Source organism: Abrus precatorius, unplaced genomic scaffold, assembly GCF_003935025.1.
Source record: "Abrus precatorius isolate BTA unplaced genomic scaffold, Abrus_2018 Scaffold3, whole genome shotgun sequence".
Taxonomy (NCBI): Eukaryota; Viridiplantae; Streptophyta; class Magnoliopsida; order Fabales; family Fabaceae; genus Abrus; species Abrus precatorius.
The window spans coordinates 14,342,856-14,361,320 of NW_020874373.1; the positions used below are offsets into that span (position 1 = coordinate 14,342,856).

The 18,465-nt window shown below is 32.4% G+C and overlaps 2 protein-coding genes across 5 annotated transcripts in view; one reads left to right on the forward strand and one right to left on the reverse strand.

Moving 5' to 3' along the window:
- Positions 1-1,729: 1,729 nt before the first annotated feature.
- Positions 1,730-7,282, reverse strand: LOC113863600 (protein EMSY-LIKE 4-like). Its single transcript, XM_027497237.1, has 9 exons — positions 7,152-7,282; positions 7,026-7,037; positions 6,133-6,248; positions 5,906-6,015; positions 5,638-5,812; positions 3,682-3,906; positions 2,318-2,389; positions 2,189-2,246; positions 1,730-2,120 (listed from the first exon to the last, which is right to left on the reverse strand). Exons 1-9 carry the CDS (start codon positions 7,195-7,197, stop codon positions 1,987-1,989), a joined length of 948 nt encoding a protein of 315 aa, XP_027353038.1. The 5' UTR covers positions 7,198-7,282; the 3' UTR covers positions 1,730-1,986.
- Positions 7,283-11,439: 4,157 nt separating this feature from the next.
- The window catches only part of LOC113863455 (probable polyribonucleotide nucleotidyltransferase 1, chloroplastic), a 45,957-nt gene continuing 38,931 nt past the window's right edge, over positions 11,440-18,465 (forward strand). For 3 of the 4 annotated variants that reach the window (XM_027497043.1, XM_027497044.1, XM_027497042.1), the window contains exons 1-4: positions 11,474-11,941; positions 13,177-13,245; positions 13,859-13,965; positions 14,079-14,121. In XM_027497043.1, coding sequence (XP_027352844.1) covers positions 11,651-11,941; positions 13,177-13,245; positions 13,859-13,965; positions 14,079-14,121 — 510 coding nt within the window. In that variant the 5' untranslated portion in view covers positions 11,474-11,650. Of the gene's footprint in view, positions 11,942-13,176; positions 13,246-13,858; positions 13,966-14,078; positions 14,122-18,465 lie in introns of all 4 variants that reach the window. The other variant, XM_027497041.1, reaches the window with a different exon arrangement.

Genomic DNA, 18,465 nt, shown 5'->3' on the forward strand with positions numbered 1-18,465 from the left:
TATATATTATAAAATACTAAAAGGCCCTCATGAATTTTTATTTACGGTCTCAAATACCTTGACCCAAACTTACCTTTCTTCATTAATTTTTTTCTAGACTTCAAATATTAAATATAAATTTTGGGTAAGTTTTAAAATCAATAACAAGTGTATTTAAAATTTCATTTCATTTTCTAAATTTCTACAAATAATAATAGAGTTTAAAATTAGCTGTCAAAGTTAAATGGAGGAAAATATTATGCGAGAATTGATAATAATTGCTCGCCACAATTAAAATTATCATTTACATTAAAATATAATAGTTCATCCCTTTAAAAAAAAAAAAAAAAAGGGAAATGTGAATTTTTGAAATTTGAAAACAGAGCAACTTGATTTGAACATCTCTCCAGTAAACAAAAATTGTAATTTGCCAAATTGAAAAACACAACTTCGTGAATTATAGGCATTTAGCCTGCCACACCCACTTGTTGGATGTAGTGATGTCTATTGTGATGCTATATAGATGTTCTTTTTTGTTTTTCTAGAAATTGCTGTTATAGATTTAGATGCTCCAATTGATGCTTCTTCTTGTGCTGGTGCAGCTCAAAACACTAGCTTGTTTTTCTAAAGATGACAAAAAAACAAGGTTAGTAACGACTTATAGCAGTCTCTTGAAGAGAAAATTGTATTTATTTACCTTTTATTTTTTCTTAGTGCAAATAAGTCCCTTGCAGTTCCTCTTATTGTGGCCTTCAACCCCACATTGAAAGAGGTGGCACCTTCATTTGTATAAAAGCAATGGGTTCTAAATTCTTGTCTTTGTGCATAGAAGCCTTTGACATATCTGTTTTTTGGGTCAAAAAGCTTATTTTCTTGAATGACTGGATTGTTGTTTAGCTCATTTATATCCGATTTCTAAATAAAAAATATTCAATTATTTCTTCAAATTACATTAATGCCCATACACCATTGTGAATGTTGAAGCTTGACGTATAAGTGACATAAAAGTTTCACTGATTTGAGCAATAAAAATACTAGTAACGTTATTTTAGACACATTCTTAAACGCACACTTCATAATTAATCTATTTATTAAAAAATTAAAATATTTATCTTGTAACTTGATAACATTTTTTCAAAATTATCTTTATTTTTAAAAAAGTAACTAATTATTAAAAAAAAAAAAAAGAAACCATCCTTTTGAGGATAAATCTGTAAGCTTTGGCAGTATACGTAATTGGAAGGAAAAAAAATAAGCGGCTCCATAATATCAAAAGTAGAGCCACGTAATTTTAAAGAATATAGCCCGTTCTTTAAAAGGCACAAACAAAGTCTCAATGTTATCCAACGATTAAGAACCCCTTCTATTAAATTGAATTCTAATACGAAAGACTTGCATCAATCTCACGAGAAATACAACTAATGCTGTAGCCATGAAAGCAAAGCAACAAGACACCCAACAATATCTTGAACAGAATATTACCTCTACCAAGAAAAAAACAAAAAAAGGCATCACCTATGCAAAGAACCCGTTTAAGGAATAGACACCATCTTAAAGTCAGCGACAATTTAGCTATAAAATGAAGATCAAGGTGACTCATATCCCACTAATAACTAACTAATGAGACAACCCACACACCCATATCCATATACAAAACAAGTGCTTTTAAACCATTGACGCAATCTTGGACTGTGAACCACTAACAAGTAACAACTAACAAGAAATTTGAACTCTTAGCTGAAGTATGGGAAGCAATTGGACTCAAGCATTTACAACTTAACTAAGCTACTTTTAGCATAATAATTCGACATGTGTTGAAACTAGTCACACTAAAGCGTTCTTCACACATCAGTCAGATACTAACTTAAATTAAATGCTCTACCTCCTAAACAAGTAAAGTGCTCACTGAACCAATCCAGCAATATCATTTTTTGAGTTGTATAGCCCTATAATCAGAATGAAAGGTTCCATATCTATGCCACAAAATCATCACCCTAATTACAAGGATCAAAATGAATCTCCAAGTCCATTCAACCTACCATTACCAGTTAGTCCACGGAAATTAGCATGAATCATTGTTTCTTGTCCTCCAGCAGTATTCTTGGAGACTTCATACCGTTGCATTTGTTTGGATGCATCACCTGGAAAACCCAATGTTCAATAAGAAGTTAAAGAGGAGCCGAGAAGAATATCAGGAAAGTATCCTTACCCCTTTCTAACGCATCAGCCAGTTTATCAAGTGCTTCAATTATTGCTATTTCTTGTTCCTGGAGCAAATTAAATATATTCATATAATTTAAGGTCAAAATTGTTTAAAGAGGGAAAAGGCAGAAATTACCCTAAGAGTCCGTTTAGCTCTCTCAATGTCAACCGGATCAGGTTTCTCTCTACTGAAAAGCATCTTTTCAACCTGCCAAAAATAAGGAATTATCACATTGCAATGAGAATCATAGAAAACCTGAAATTACAGAATATGTTAATTGATTGCTAAATGCATGATGTATAAAAAAAAAACGTAAAAGATCCTACAAAAAAAGAAAATTAAAATTGAGTAGGCAAGCAAATCATGAACCAAATACTTGGAACAGTCCAGAAACCTTGCATAATTTATTGATAAATAATTTAGTCTATGAAAAAAAGCTATTTAATATGAAAGCTTCAAATAATTTATAAATCTTCATTTAAAAATGAGCCTTCTTAAACACCACATTCTTGAAATTCGTTGTTCTAGGTTGACAACAAAATAACATGCCAAGTACAATAAAATAACTGTCCTACCTTAAAATACATTTCATTTCTAAACCCATTCATAGGATAATTTAACAAAACTTATTTTATTCATTAATAAAAATAAATGTAAATAAATATATGATAGGATCAGGCTAGCAGTTTCCAAGGAGTATCATACACAAATACATGTGAGGCACAACTAGGACAGCATTCTATTTTTTAAACCTTTCTTTTTCAGTCTGGTTAAGTGTCGGACAATTTTTATTTTATCATCAGAACACAAGAAAAGTCATCAAAAGAAGCTCCAACAGCATATGTATCACCAAAAATCCTCAAATATCGCCACAAAAACCTCAAATATAACCACACAATGAATCATGATATAACCTCAAAGATTCACTTTAACTTATCTTGTCCAAATTATACAAGATATTACAATATGAAATCCATGGATTTACCAATGCATTATTGGGCAATATGCCAATTCTCAGATGCTTTACCAATGCATTTCATGATTTATTTCATCAAATAAACAGTGGAATAATGTTCCATTAATTGGCCCTCTATTTACATTTGTACTCTTATCATTTAATAAGGTTATATTTCATAATTTTACTATCCATTCCAGGATTATGAACACAGGAACAAAACATCAGTGTAATTTTTAGAAGAAAAAGCGATTAGATTTTAAGGAAAACTACAAGTGTAATGTAATACTTTAGTAAAAACGAATATATGTAATGTAATATTCATTAGCTATTAGAGGAGCCACCCCTGCAGACATACTAAGTACCAAGATATTGAGGATTTAATAAGATAGACAAGAATCATCAGCATTTAAACATGGCTTTATCCATTACAAAATGTATTTTCTCGCAATCTTTTCATATTCATGAGTTCTATGAATTGCCAGTGAAAATGAAATTAACAAAAAGCAAATACAAAATAGATACAAGTAAGGATTTTGCTTACATCATGGATAACCCTATCTGTTGCACGAATCTGAATTAAATCAGATCTGTTCTTTAACTTGACACAGTCAGATCTGTGAAAATCCTTCTCTAATTGATATTTTCCTTTCAGCACTCTTCCTCCCCCAATAGGTGGTAACTGAACATTATAATTGAACATTTCTGTAGACTGCTCCACATTCCCATGGGAAAATTCAGCAGTCAATGGATCACCATTAAATTTTGGCTGCACAGACAAAATCACAATTAATGAGCCTCAAGTTCAACTGTTTTTATATTGTAATTTTGACTGATCATAGATATCAAATGAAAGCATGTTATCAACTGTCCACATACTATACCTGGCTGGTAATGATCCTGAGAAATGCCAATCCAAGAAAAAAAGAAAAAACTACCAAAACATGCTGTTCTAATATGAGGAACATTACTTTTATTGCCTTGTTAAACATAGTAACATACACTTTGTTTGCAAAAACATTCATAAACACATAAAACAAATATCCAGCTAATTATCTAAACCATACACTCCAACGTAACCTTAGTTATTTTTATAAGTCCCTCTAAATTTTGAGGATGATTCTTCAAGCATCTCTTTTGCAGGAAAAACAATTAGCAGGCATGGCTATGCTACCAAGAAAGTGGTTAAACTCTAAATACTAATGAAATTTGTTGAAGTTAACAATGTATGAAATTTATTAGAAATCTCTTACTTGGTCAAAGGTATGGTAATCAGTCATTGAAACAAGTGATTCTGATTTTGAAGATATGATTTTGTACAAAATAAATTTTAAAATTGATTGTGGAAGCATAGGCTTTTTATTAAAAAAAAATCATTAAAACAAGGAGAAAAAATTACAAACAGAATGAAGGACATGGAATCTTCCTTAACCCAAGATCAAACAGAAAACACCTAAAAAAAGAAGGGAAAAATTAATGGAGCAAAGTTGTGCAACGCCTCAATATATCTGCTAGGAAAACGACATAGAAAAGCCCTATGCCTTACACCAAATAGAAGACAAAAGCCTAATCTTTATCCTTAGGTCAAGTATTATACTGTAGAAACCCAAAAAATGCGAATTATGCTTAAAGCAACTGCACTAAAATGTAGCATTGAGGAAACATTGCCATTTTTGCCTCTTTACATCTAGCAAAGCCAGGAAATCTAATCATCAATAATTGGTCCAAATACCTAGGACATACACAAGATTCAATTTATTAAAAATGGCAAATAAGGAATACCATAAAGAAACAGAGGCAGAATAGTGTAAGAACAGGTATGGAACTGACTTAACTGAGTCTGAGTAAACACCACAAATTACACATAAATCAGGGGAACAAGCTTTTTCCAGTCTACATGTCATCAGCACTGATTCTATAAAGTATAATATACAGTCCAAATAAAAGACTTGACCTTAGAGGGAGCTCTGGAGTTCCAAAGGGATTTAGCAAGAAGAAAAGTAGCTCCATTCAAAGAACGTGTGAGGTCTTGGAAAAAACAAAAGACTTGCATAAAAATCACCACAGAAGGGTCAAGGGATCAAATCATTTAATATGTGCTAGAAGACAAATGAATAGAGTCAAATTGACTGTATAAGAATTGATCTTAGAAAGGTAAAACATCTTGGATATTATTGCTAGGCAAAATTTCTTTTCAAATAGCAAATTACCAAGAAGGTGTTTTACACTAAATAATTGTGAATTCAAAATAAGGATATTTAAGTAAATATGTTGTATTAGGAAGTTTGAGAATTGATTTTGCAAAGCACAAGTCACAGTTTTTCACTTTTATTTTTAGACCCGTAGTCAATTCTCAAACTCCATAATTGTTTGCATTCTGTTTAGGGCATTAATCTGGCATTCATTCAGGACTGTCCAGAATCTATATCAGAGAGACTCTAAACACAGACATTCCAATATAAACAATTTTAACATATGTATTGGGCTTGATTTTACTCACGGGCATCGAAGAAGGAATAGGAATAGCAAGTAGAGAAGCTTGGCTCCGTGATATTTTCTTCTGAGGATAAAATGAAGCAGAGGATGGAGTTTTCAGTCTTATTGAATTTCTCACTGAAGCAGAAGCACTAGCCTTAGTATAATCCTGAGCATGAGATGCTAATTTCCTCTGCTTCCTGCATCATTAAATGTCAAAAGTAGTAAAGATTCTACATCGCCATAACAATGAAAATAATAGTGCATCGGAATATGAACAATAAAACAAATACCTTATTTTTTTAATTAACTCATCTGAATTTATTTTTGCCAGGATTTCTCCATGTTCAACATCTGTCACATTTAGTTCCTTGCGCAGCTCAGTCATAAGCCCCTCTTTGCCCTGCAGCCACAAACAAATTTTAGAGGACACTTTACACAATTTGTGACAATTTGCAAGAGTATACGCAACAAGGAGACCAACTTGATCACAGAGAACACGTTTAGAATACATATTTACCCATGTCAGAAGATCAGATTGAGCAATGAAAGCCTTCAAAATAGAACTGTAAGCCTCAGTTTCCAAACAGTGAATATGATGCTGCAAGTCCATTACATCCCTTATCCCATGAGGTTCTGTAATCAATGCAATTAAAAGATCAATCATCAACTTATATTCCATCAACACACAATGATCTACGTGATATAAATTCACATAATGCATACCTTTACTTACATTGAGAAAATCAAAAGAAGCAGCAGTAATTACACACAAAAAGAAAAAAAGAGGCAACAGTAATACATAATATGAGCAGCCATGTACATTGTACAAAATCAATGGCATTCAATTACGTGCACAATTCTAAATTGGGTCAAGTACAATATCTTATTATGATATCAGATATTAAAGGACCAACATAATAGAAATCATTGAAAGAGTCAAATGGGGCACAATAGAAAAAGGCAGTAATCCCCGCTACAAAGCGATTAATGGGTCCATTTTTCAATAAACAACACTACCAACAGCCACAGATCCTTTAATAAATTATTCCTCCATTAAAATATTTAAAAAAGGAGATATCGTTTCCCTTTCCAGGAATAATGTAGAAAATTCAAAGGGCTGACCAAAAGGGTCAACTATATGTCACCAATAACCTAGGCAACACACAAGTACTGTCGGCCACTGTAAACCTCATACATGATCACACTTTACATTGTACTAAACAAAACTATTTTATCATTTAATTATTTACTACACTGTAAACCTCATACTCATGATCACACTTAAAATTATCTATTCAGTTTCATGAAATAAAAAATCAGGCACAACAAACAACACAAACAAGGAGACATTGGCACAACCCAAATGCTCAGTTCCAAAGCGGAAAGTTTAAAGCTATTTTGGGTTCTGACCTTTGAATTTGACTTTTTGGGGTCCCACAGGCATTTATTTATTTATCGGCGGCCAAAGAGAAAGAAAATGTTGGATGAAAGTTAAGAATGAAAATAGAAAAAGAAGAGAGGCGAGGGAAGGTTTACCAATAGAGCGGTGCTTGGTGGTGTCGTAGGTGAAGTCCATCATCATCACTCTCCAACCTACACTTCCTTGCTGCGCTTAGTAGTAGTGCTGACCCACATTCCTCAAATGCTAAACCAAATTTGATTTCAACTTCAATTACTTTTTCACACACAAAATTTCCTCTTATTTCAACTTTTATTTTGCCTCTTTCTCCTTCTTATCAATCATTATATTTATCTTTTTTTCCTTAAAAAATAAGAAAAATACTTTTATATAATATTTTTAGGAGTTACTAAATACTTGTAACCAAAATCAGTTTTTCTCATTGTGTACATATTTTAATATAATAAATATAGTTAAAATTAATCTAAATACATATTTTAACTATATTTAATAGTTTAAAAATATATTTAAATTAATTATGTCTAATTTAAAAATAAATAGACCTTAAAATTATTAGTCAACATCTCATTTTAACTTTTTTTTATTAATTTATTTTTAAAATATATAAAACATTACTAATTTTCTCTTTTTTGTCTCAATATATTTATATTTTATATCTTGAAAATCTTTAATTTATTAATATCCTTAAATTTATAAAATTATTTATAAGAAAGCAAATTTATGAATATAAAATTTCAATATATGATATAAAACTAATTTTTATTTTTTATACCATCACAATTCTTAAAAACTAACATTGTTGTCCTGTAATAAAATATAAAGATAGTATTTTTATGAAGTTTTAAAATGTTATTTCGTAATTCAATGATATTTTTAGTCATTTTCTTTTGTTATTTGAATTTGAAAAAAATACATTAATCTTTGTTTAAAATTTATCTATCAATAATATTTATTTTTAATTAGAAAATCTAAACCCTTTTAGAATGTGTATCAATTTCATGTTAACTTACTTTTATGTTCAAAATAACGAGTATTTAAAACTTTGTTTGATATTTTGGAAGGAAAAGAAAAAAAATTGGTTTAAAGAGTGCAGAAAGGAAAATGAGGGTTAATGAAAAATCTTTCAAATAAAAAAAATATTATATTATATATATATATATATATATATATATATATGATATGGAGGGTTTATAAAACTCATCTCTTTCACGTTAAACTCTTAAATAAAGATTATCACTAAATAAGTCTTTCATTTTTTCCTTTTCTCCTAAAAATTATTTTTCTAAAATATTTTTAATTTAATTTAATTTAATTATATTAACTCATCATATGTTGCACTAGAAAGAAAGAAAAAAATTGGTAGCATGTTTGTCTTCGATGAGACAAAAATATTAACTTTTAGTAAAAATGAGACTTTCAATTTTAATTTTTTTAGTCATCAAATTTTTCTTTAATCCTTGGCTTTCTAAAGTTGAGTTATGCTTGAAGATTCAATAATATATTGGTATAAAGTGCTTTTACAGTACTATACTATGCTTTTTTGCTTTGCTTTATTTGAGAGGAAAAAAAAATTACTTCAACAAAGAATGGATTGGTGCTCTAAGATTGAAGCAAAATGAAAATACAACCTAAGCATTGAGAAAAATAAAATAAAAAAACAAGTAAGTTAATTATAAAATTGCATTTTTTGTTGTTAAGAATGTGTAGATAGGTATTGAATTTTTCTTTTCTAATTTTATTTTAAAGGTTGCATTTTTTACCATAATATTTAATATTATGCTTGTGAAACAAAAATATAAAATTTTCTTAACATTACTTTATCCCCAAAATCTATCATTTGTCATTTGTTATGATTTTTTATAAGTTTAAAATATACAATTCTACATGTTCAATAATTTATATTTTTAGACGATACTATTGACATTGGACTATAAGATTTCTAAAGTTAATATAATTATGATCAAAGAACAATCCAGATTATCCATATTAAGAAGTTTTATACATTTTCAATATTTTTGTCACATCACACAAAACTAAGTGCGATCAACAAATAATTCAAGTTATATATACCTAAGAAGTCTTATCTATTGCAATATTTTTGTCCATCACACAACTTGCATGTCTAAAACATTCCATGAATATTAAACTCACGCTATACAACTCATGCTCAGTGACTAACATCAAATGATAAAAACAAGATAACATAAACGAGGAGCAAGAAAACTACAAGTCTCACATATGCTACTCATTTTTCTTACCTTACACAATTAACATATAAAAAATCTTATGATGTGATCCAGCCTGAGCACCTAGCAGAGGCAATGGAGTTGGAGGCTTTCCATAGGCCTATAACTAAGGCTAGGGCCAAGAAGGCCCAACTGACATTATCCACTCTTGTGACACATTTAAAGGTCCATCATATGGAGACTGTAAGATTATACATGTATATATTTTTTACTTACATTATTCATGTTTAGAGTAGGATTTTTGGGTCTTGTATTTTAATCATGGGCCTGGGTAGCCCATTGGGATTTAGGGTAAAGTCTCTTGTATTTTTTTGGGCTTGTATTGGGCCATGTGTTTAGGGCATGTATTCAACCCAATTTTTATCCTCTTATTACTTTTTGTTCACGGACTATTAGAAATGTATTTAGATCTAGAGTTAGCTTACCTATATATAGGTTAAGCCCCTTGTGAAATTCAGATTAAAATTCATTTGTTTAGTTTTCATATATGTTGTGAGTTTGAGTTTTTTAGAAATCCTCTCTATAATTTTTTAGGATTCTCTTCTTTTATCATGAAATTATTTCATGTGGCGAGGCAAATTGACTTATTCCTACTTCTTTAGGGTGGTGCCATTCATGTGTAATCACCTCTCTAATTCTCTCATATTTTTTTTTAATTCTTCTTCTCATTTTTGGTTCCCTCTAATCAGTGATCTACTCAATCAAAATTTCTGCCTCATTTGGTTTGGTTTCTTAGACCTACACAAGCAAAGAATTGCTACACATCCTCTTAAAGATCCATTTCCTTGGACTTTTTTGAAGAATGCGTTCAAGAAACTCTTTATCTTCTCTCACTTAAAAGTGTTTATGTGCATAAACCCTATTGTTTTTTTTTTCCCATAACTATACTATCATTTGGTACCACTATTTTGTGAAATAGTGTCAGCTCTCAATAATTGTTCACACATAAGTAACATGTTTATGTTTCAAAAATTAAACTTTGTATATCATTTATAAAAACTTGCATAACATGAGTATATATATATATTTATTATTTATACATGCTTGATAATTCTCAAATTTTCTTATTTTGACATTTATTAGGCCTGTAATTATATACCAACTCATATATATTTAAAGAAATATTTATTAATGTACATTTAATTTAAAAAAAAATTATTTTAACAAGTCATATTTTAAGTATACTTTAAGAAAATTAAAGTTTTAACTTATTTAACATTCTTCTGAAAAAATAAATGAGTGTTTGCTAGCAATTATGAGGGCTAATATATACTATTTTTTTATATTAGAGTCTAACAACTTATATTTTTAGTTTATTTTAAAAAGTAATTATAATTTGCTAAAGTATTCCTTTAAAAAATAGATGAGTGTATATATGTGTAGTTGTAAATCTTACTCAAATTTTTTTAATATATATTCATTTGAAATAATTTATTTTTAATTTTGAAGTTTGATTTTAATTAAATTATGCAAGCACTCATGGTAACTCTTTATGTAATTGGAGTTTATATCGTTACTCCTTGAGTTTTATGTAGTTCATTTTTTAATGAATAAATGATTTCATTCGTCTAATTTATATAGCTTATTTTCCAACAACTTGGGTTACATGCCAGTTCTTACTGATGAAAAAAAAATGACATTTGAGCATCCATAATAATGTAAAGTAGGAGAGGGAGAATGAGGATGAGAGCAAGTTAATATTTTTATAATTATATTAGAACTTTATTATAAACTTCAAAAGTATAATTATTTTAACCTTTGATATATTTAAAGTTAATCATTTTAGTATTTGAAAAAAACAGGAAATCATTACGCAATGAATTTGGGTGGATAAATTTAACATGGACGTTCTATTGTATTTAATTTGTTGAAATGACTTAATTATTGGAAATTTTTGTTTTACTTCTACATCTATAAAATAATTAAAAAAATAGTTAAATTTTTTTCAATATTGTCTAAATAATTTAAATTCAGAAATAGAATGAAATAAAAAATATTATTATAATTATTATGAGAAATTAAACAAGTATTTTCAAAATCATTTCTTTACAACTGTTGAATTTATTACTTCAACTTTAAATATAATAAAATGTATATTAAATAAATAATATAACGAGAAATGACAACTCTAAAACAAAAATGGGCTGAAGTCCCTAAAACCGAATTACAAAGCCCAAATGAGTTACCATGAGCTCAGCGCGCGTCTGAACCAAAGAGCAGAAGCGGATAACGGCACTTCCTTCACCTTCTCTCCCCTTCACCTGTGTCCCATACTCACTCCCCATTCACCACTCACCACTCACTACTCACTCACACTCAACGGCTTCCTTCAAATTTGAAAACCCTAAGAGCGAAAGAAGAAGAAGAAGATGCTAGTATGTCCTAGCAGCTCCCTCCATGGCCTCGCCACACTGCACCGCCATTCCCAACCCGCTCACTTCCTCCTCTCCAACCCTTTCCTCTTCCCTCCTTCCTCTCGCTTCGCCGCTTCTCGCAAATGCAGCTTCCCTTCTCTATTTTCCGGCAAGAACCGTCACCGCTTCCGCGTTAGAGTTTCCACCGATTCATCGGAGGTTTCGGAGTCCGTCGTCGGCGACGCTGCTGGCCCGCACATTCCGCTGCAACCTTATTCCGTGAAGATTCCTGTTGGTGATAGACATGTAGGTAGTTTAATCATGTTATTGTTAATTTTGTTGGATTGAAGCATTTTGTTTCTGCTTTGTGTAGAAGTGTTTGTGGCTTGTTTGGGAATTGGGCTGTGTGTGTTGGAGGTGTGAATTCAATTCAAATGCATTTGACAGAATGGATTTTGTTTTTTTCTTTTTCTTCTACAAGGTTGAGTTAACCGATGGATAAAGTTGATTTTGTGACATTTCGTTAAGTTGAAAAGTTTTTTCATAGAATAGTGATGCTCGCTACGTGGATTTTAAATTGTAGATATATTTATAGTTCGGTTAATAAAGGACTGAATTAAGTTTTGTATAAAATATATGAATGGATGAAAATGTGGAAGAGGTTGCTAATCTCCAATAACTGGGGGGAGGTTAGCAATCCCCCTCATGTGGGTGTGCATGCACGAAGTTGGTGCCTGAATATTGTGAAATATGAAATTGAAATCTTCTTTCACTAATCTACTGTCACGAAAGGTTCTTTCAAATTCAATGTACGTGAAGGATTCTAGGAGTACTTATGCTTGCCCTCTTGTAACTGGATGTTTGAAAGATTGGCAAGATAGTTGATAGTTGACTGTTGACAGTTGACAGTTAATAATTAAGATGGGGTGTATCTTTCCTTTTAAATGGTCTATTGACCTTGTAATCTTGTTTAGACTTGATTGTAAGTATCATGAGCCATATATATGGTTGACAGTGAAAGATTTAGGATGGATCATGGTGTATTTCTTGTTCTAACCTTGAGAAGGAGTCTAAGCCTTGGGTTTGATATTATGTTGCCTAAATACATAGCCCATTTTGTTAAATGGTTGTGATAGTCACCGGGATACCTATATATATTTATGAGAAAGTCAAATGTAAATATGAGTAATATGACCAAATTGATAATCAAGATTTTCATTTTCTGCCTATGTTAATGTGTCTCACAAAAAAAATTCCAAGGCATCATTTTCTAGCTAAATACATGCAGAAATGGAATGGTTTAATAATTTTTTATCTTTCTATTGCTGGAGTAAAGTTTGTTTCCATTTATTTGCAAGACTTTACGCCCTTGATAAGAGATTTTTTTTGTTCCAAATGGGAAATCTTCATAATATGTTATTTTTACATTACTGTTGTACCTGGGGTGGGTTGTTGCAGTTTGCTAAAATAGATTTATGGAGTAAAAGAATCACATTCAGTACTAGTTTGATTTACGTATAAGGATTTGTGACGTTCTACAGATTTTGGTTGAGACTGGTCATATAGGAAGACAAGCAAGTGGCTCTGTTACAGTTACGGACGGAGAGACTGTAAGTTCCCATATTTCTTCTGTTGATTAGGTTTTCCATGATTGTGGACATTGTCATATAGATCAAAATTGTGTTAAAAAAGAAAATTTATTTCTCAATGCTGGCTATGAATCATACACTCCAAAAATATTCCTTTTTTGCAAAAAAAGCACTCCAAGAAAATTTGTCATTTTGTGGCTTCAAAATATTGTTTTTTCCATTTTTGTAAAATAAAGTAATGTACATTTGACTATCATTTATTAGCTTGCTCAAGTAAATAATGTACTATTTTTTTGGCTGTAAAATGATATTTTCTTGATGCTATATAGAGATTGTCTAGTGAGTGTTAAGGCCCATACACTAGCATTTGACTATGAAATGTTTAGTCAGGATTAGAACATTGAATAAATTAATATGTTGTTTTCCATAATGCAATGGAGAGTATGGAAATTGGAAAGGAATTCTTATGATGATGCGTTGAAACATGCCACAAATTCAATGGCACTTACCATCCTTTTGTTTATTGAAGAAAAATTTTGTCATTAGGATGAAAACTTCCATTAACTTATGCTTCAAGAACTCAGCTTTTATTTTATTTTTTGAAAAATTCATCCAGTTGGTTTTCTTATTGCAGATTGTTTACACAACTGTTTGCTTGGATGATGTTCCCAGTGAACCATCTGATTTTTTCCCTCTTTCTGTTAATTATCAAGAGCGTTTTTCAGCAGCTGGTCGCACTAGGTATGACTATTGCACATTTCCATTTCCTGGTGCTATTTTACTTGTTGCATCTGCATGAAGTAAGATTTTCTTTTTTTCTTTGGTGTTTAATACTTCAATTACCTTTGTTTCAGTGGTGGTTTTTTTAAGCGAGAAGGAAAGGCAAAGGATCATGAGGTTTGCTTTTCTAGTTATTAACTTTGGATTTACAAGAAATTTGATCCTGGACACCCATCTGGGATTTCCACAATTTGAGTTCTGACTTACATTGGCAATTTGCTTCGAGAATAACTTTTGCTCATGAACAAACCAATTCTAGTGTACACTTGCATTCTAGTTTCCAATCTGGAAAAAAGTGAAATGTTTCCAAGAGTTGAGAGACTGGAGAGCTTAATTGCATTGACAAGCCTGCTTCATGCCACTTCCACACTGTTTTGTTGTTATGCTTTTCCCAAGGGGGATCCCTTATCTCCTTTTAAAATAAAAATAAATAATAGAGAATATTCAGTGAAAGATATTTTACTAAAAGTCTTGTATATACTTCATGTTGAGAATCTCTTTAATTCCATTATTAATATAGTTACCTTCTTTCCTTTTATATATAAATCTGATTGATTATGTAAATAAGGTAATTAGGGGTCAGCTGTAATTACTCATTCAATCCCTATAATCAAGGGATTCAGTCTGTACAAATGTAATTATAAGGACTGCTGAATGACAATGAGAATACTCAGATTTTACCCTAATTATTTTCTGTGCTTTTGTCTCAAGTCTTCAAAATAAAAAGATTCAAGGGAAACAAAATCCAAATATTTTGTTTCCTTTTGTTCATGGTGGTGACTGATGTTTGCTTTCTTAGTTTTCTGTGCACTTATGCACTTGGTGAAGTCCTTTTATCCACTAATAGAGCCTGATTGGATATCTTTTCATCATTTTATGTGAAGGGTAACATAGTCTATTATCATTCCCTTTGACAAAAAAGGTGAAACCTTTTTATTTGTTATTATCACAAGTCATGACTCATTCAAGGTTGATGTCTTGTCCTCTAATTTGCTCTTGGTTTCTTGACTTTCTCCTCTATTTTTTTGGCACCCCTGCCCTAAATCTGGAACATGTGTTGATTCCCTCTTCTCACTGCCATTTATGTTATGCAGCCTTAGCTATCTCTTTTACACAATGAGGTGGCTTGGCTGTTGTTAAGTTGTTTTGATTGTTTGGGATAAGATTAGGCATATGGTTTCCACATAGTGTAAAGCTCATGGGGTGTCCCTTAGGGATTGGGTTGATTTACTTTGCTGATTTCCTTTGTTCCTCGATACATACTTTTTTGTTTCCTCTTTTTTAAGGAGAATTACCCATCCACCATTTCCTCTGTATTCTTCTTTTGTTTAGGTTGTTTGCAAAATGTTGGATTTATCTGCCTAACTTGGATACCTTATTTTGCTTGTTGTAGAAATTTAAGAGTAGAAATAAAAATAAGGTGCCACTTTGTAGTTGTGCTCTTTTAGCATGATTGAGTGCTGTGGATTTGGTTGTAGTGGGAATGCCAGCATTTTTAGCCTGAGATAATTTCCTCCTCATACTCAGTGGGAGGGTCTTTTTCTTTCTGGTGGGCTTGAACACTTTTTTTTTTTAATTTTTAGGGAAGGAAAAGGATTTGCTTGAATAGCTAATTTTGGTGAATGCTCCTGTCTTTTATGTGAGGATTCTTGATTCTCCTGCAAGCTATTACATTTCTAGCTTGATGAAGTTTTCTTTTGGTTGGATATAAGACCAAAATTTTGATTTAGTAAATCTAGATCATTCTAAAATCTAGGGATACTATGGTATTTTGAAATTCAATAAGACTAGGAGAAGAATTCTATTGGTGTATCTTGAATGCAATCCTCATTCTTGGTGTTATTGATAGGAACTCTTGTTTTAAGATTTAGATAACTGAATTTGGTTTTGCGTTAGCTACTAAAAAATTAGCCCTATATTACTTCAGTTAACCACGTACCAACTGAATTGCCTATGTTTTATTCTTATGTGGTTGAATGGGACTGTGCTTAGTTAAGTAATTTGAAATGTATATCCTTGTGGTATATTAGAGCTGGGCTTCTAATATTCATATTTGCCGAACCTTCTTGATCTTAAAAGTTCAAACAAAGGAAATATGTTTTATCTTGATACACAAATACAATATTAGTATTGGATATGATTCATATACGATACTTCTTTTCTCTAAAAACATATGATATGATACGTTTAAGATTCATATATAAATTTATATAAAAAATTCACAAAATATAATAAATAATTATTTTAATTAAGTTACAACGAGGCTACTGGCTTAAATATGGAAGAGAGGGAGTGAAAGTTACTGGGTGCTCGCTGTTGGTTCGAAGCTACTAAAGTGTTGTGATCTCCATTTTGAGAAGTAGCAACAGTCCCAACTCCCAATGATCATGGTCTTCCAACTCATTTATTATGATTAATAAGGAATAGTTTCACAGAAGAGTTATTTGATAGTGCATCACTTAAATGTATTGGAATGTCAATGGTCAAGGATTGAAGTGTGTCAAAGACATATTGAGGTTTACTTCGTTTTATGAAAAATGGTTTCCATACTTCTTGAATATGCATTAACAGAGTGTCAAAGACATATTGAGCAAAACGGATTAAGTACAAAGGCTTCCTCCCAAGATGTTTGAGAGCCTGGTCTCTCCCTTTCCGAAACCACTCAAAAGTTGCCTGCCCTCCTTCCTACCTCTTCTCCTATTTTTATTCTACTCGTAACTGCCTCAGGCAGTTACGCTTGTCCCCACTAATTAAAATAGCAACTGCTAAAATAATTAATAACTGCGAAGATAATTCAATCCTATTAAAAAACCTAAGTCTTGGCTCTCTTCTTATAATATTTACTTATAAGGGGCCTAACAATACTCCCCCCCAAAAGAGTCACCTTGTCCTCAAGGTGAAAAGAAGGAAATTGCTGCATGATGGTTTCCACTGGTTCTGAAGTGGCTTCAAACTCTAGTAGGTCAGTCCACTGAATAAGCACTTCGGCAGTCCTGTGAGTAGTGTTATGCACTGCTTTCACAGCACCTGGTGTTACCCATAGTAGTCAATAGCGGCCACTGTCGAGGAGGAGCGGCAGGTCACACCGCTATGGGGAGCTTATAGCGTTGTGTTTCAGTGGAGCGGCCATCGCGCTGCGAATAGTGGCCAAATCGCGGGAGAATCGCAGCCATAGCGGCTGCTATTCCATCCCTTGCCAAAACCCGACTTTGCCTTTGCTTTCTTAACGTTAGACATCTTTAAATGGGGGTAATCTTGGGATTTCGCCCCCTTTTACATTTTTTATATCTTCTTCCTCATGACTCACGACTCACGAGCCCTAATCTTCATTTTTGTCTCGCAGTTTTCTGGTTTGTTCTTCTCCTTCTTTCTTCCCCATCTTCATTCTCTGCGACATTCTCTTGCTTCCGGTGTCCTTCTTCTTCTCAGGCAAGGCTTATGACGTGACAGAGTCGTCCACCGGTTATCTTCTTCGTCTCCGGCAAAGCTTCTGACATAACTTAGACGTGTTCTGGTCGTCTTCATCTCTGATTGTCTTCTTCAACTCCGGTGAAGTTTCCAATGTGATCCAGGCATTTTCAGTCATCATCATCTCTGATAAAACATCCGATGAACCTGCACATTTGCTAGTGACTGACCAATTCTCTATTTTCTTATCTGGTTTTTATTTCTCTCTGTTTTGGATATTATTTTTATATTAGGCATAATACTTAGAACTTCAAAATAGCGGCTATCCCGCTATCCGCTATAGCGTTTTTTGGGTCGGCCACTCCGCACCGCTATCCGAGATTGACTACTATGGTGTTACCTGCTATTCCAACTCTTTAGACAACATAGGTGGTAAAGGTTGAGGATTTGCTGAGGGGGAGAGGGCCTTCTTGAGTAACGAAACATGGAACACGGGGTGGATTTTACTCTCTCTGGTGGAAGGGCTAACTGAAAAGCAACTGCTCCAATCTGTTTGGTGATCTGAAAAGGACCATAGAAACGTAGACAACTTCTCATTTCTCTTCCGAGCCAATGATCGTAGCCTGTACGGCTATAACTTGAGATAAACCCAATCGCCAATAGCTAAGGATGTTGGGCGCCTAGATTGGTCAGCATACTTATTCATTTGATTCTAGGCTTTGATCAAATTTTCTTTGAGATCATGTAACATTTGGTCCCTGTCATAAGTCATCACGTTCACCTTTTCCATAGTTGACGAAATAGTGACTCCTTTCAGAAGATGGGGTGGGTCGCGGCCACACAATGCTTTGAAAGGAGTCAATTCCAGAGAGCTGTTGTAGTTGGTGTTAAACCAGAACTCAGCCCAACTCACCACCTAGGCCATTGCTTAGGTTTAGTTCCGGTGAGGCACCTCAGATAAATCTCTAAGCACCGGTTGACCACCTCAGTTTGGCCATCTGTTTGTGGGTGGTATGCAGAGCTAAACTTGAGTTTAGTGTCGGCCAACTTGAA

Excerpts from the sequence above, each read along its gene's own strand:
- LOC113863600 (XM_027497237.1), bottom strand. The coding sequence starts at position 7,197 with ATGATGATGGACTTCACCTACGACACCACCAAGCACCGCTCTATTG. Across the intron at positions 6,016-6,132 it reads AATCTGATCTTCTGACATGG|GGCAAAGAGGGGCTTATGAC; the intron begins GTAAATATGTAT and ends TTGTGGCTGCAG. Across the intron at positions 2,247-2,317 it reads GAGCTAAACGGACTCTTAGG|GAACAAGAAATAGCAATAAT; the intron begins GTAATTTCTGCC and ends AATTTGCTCCAG.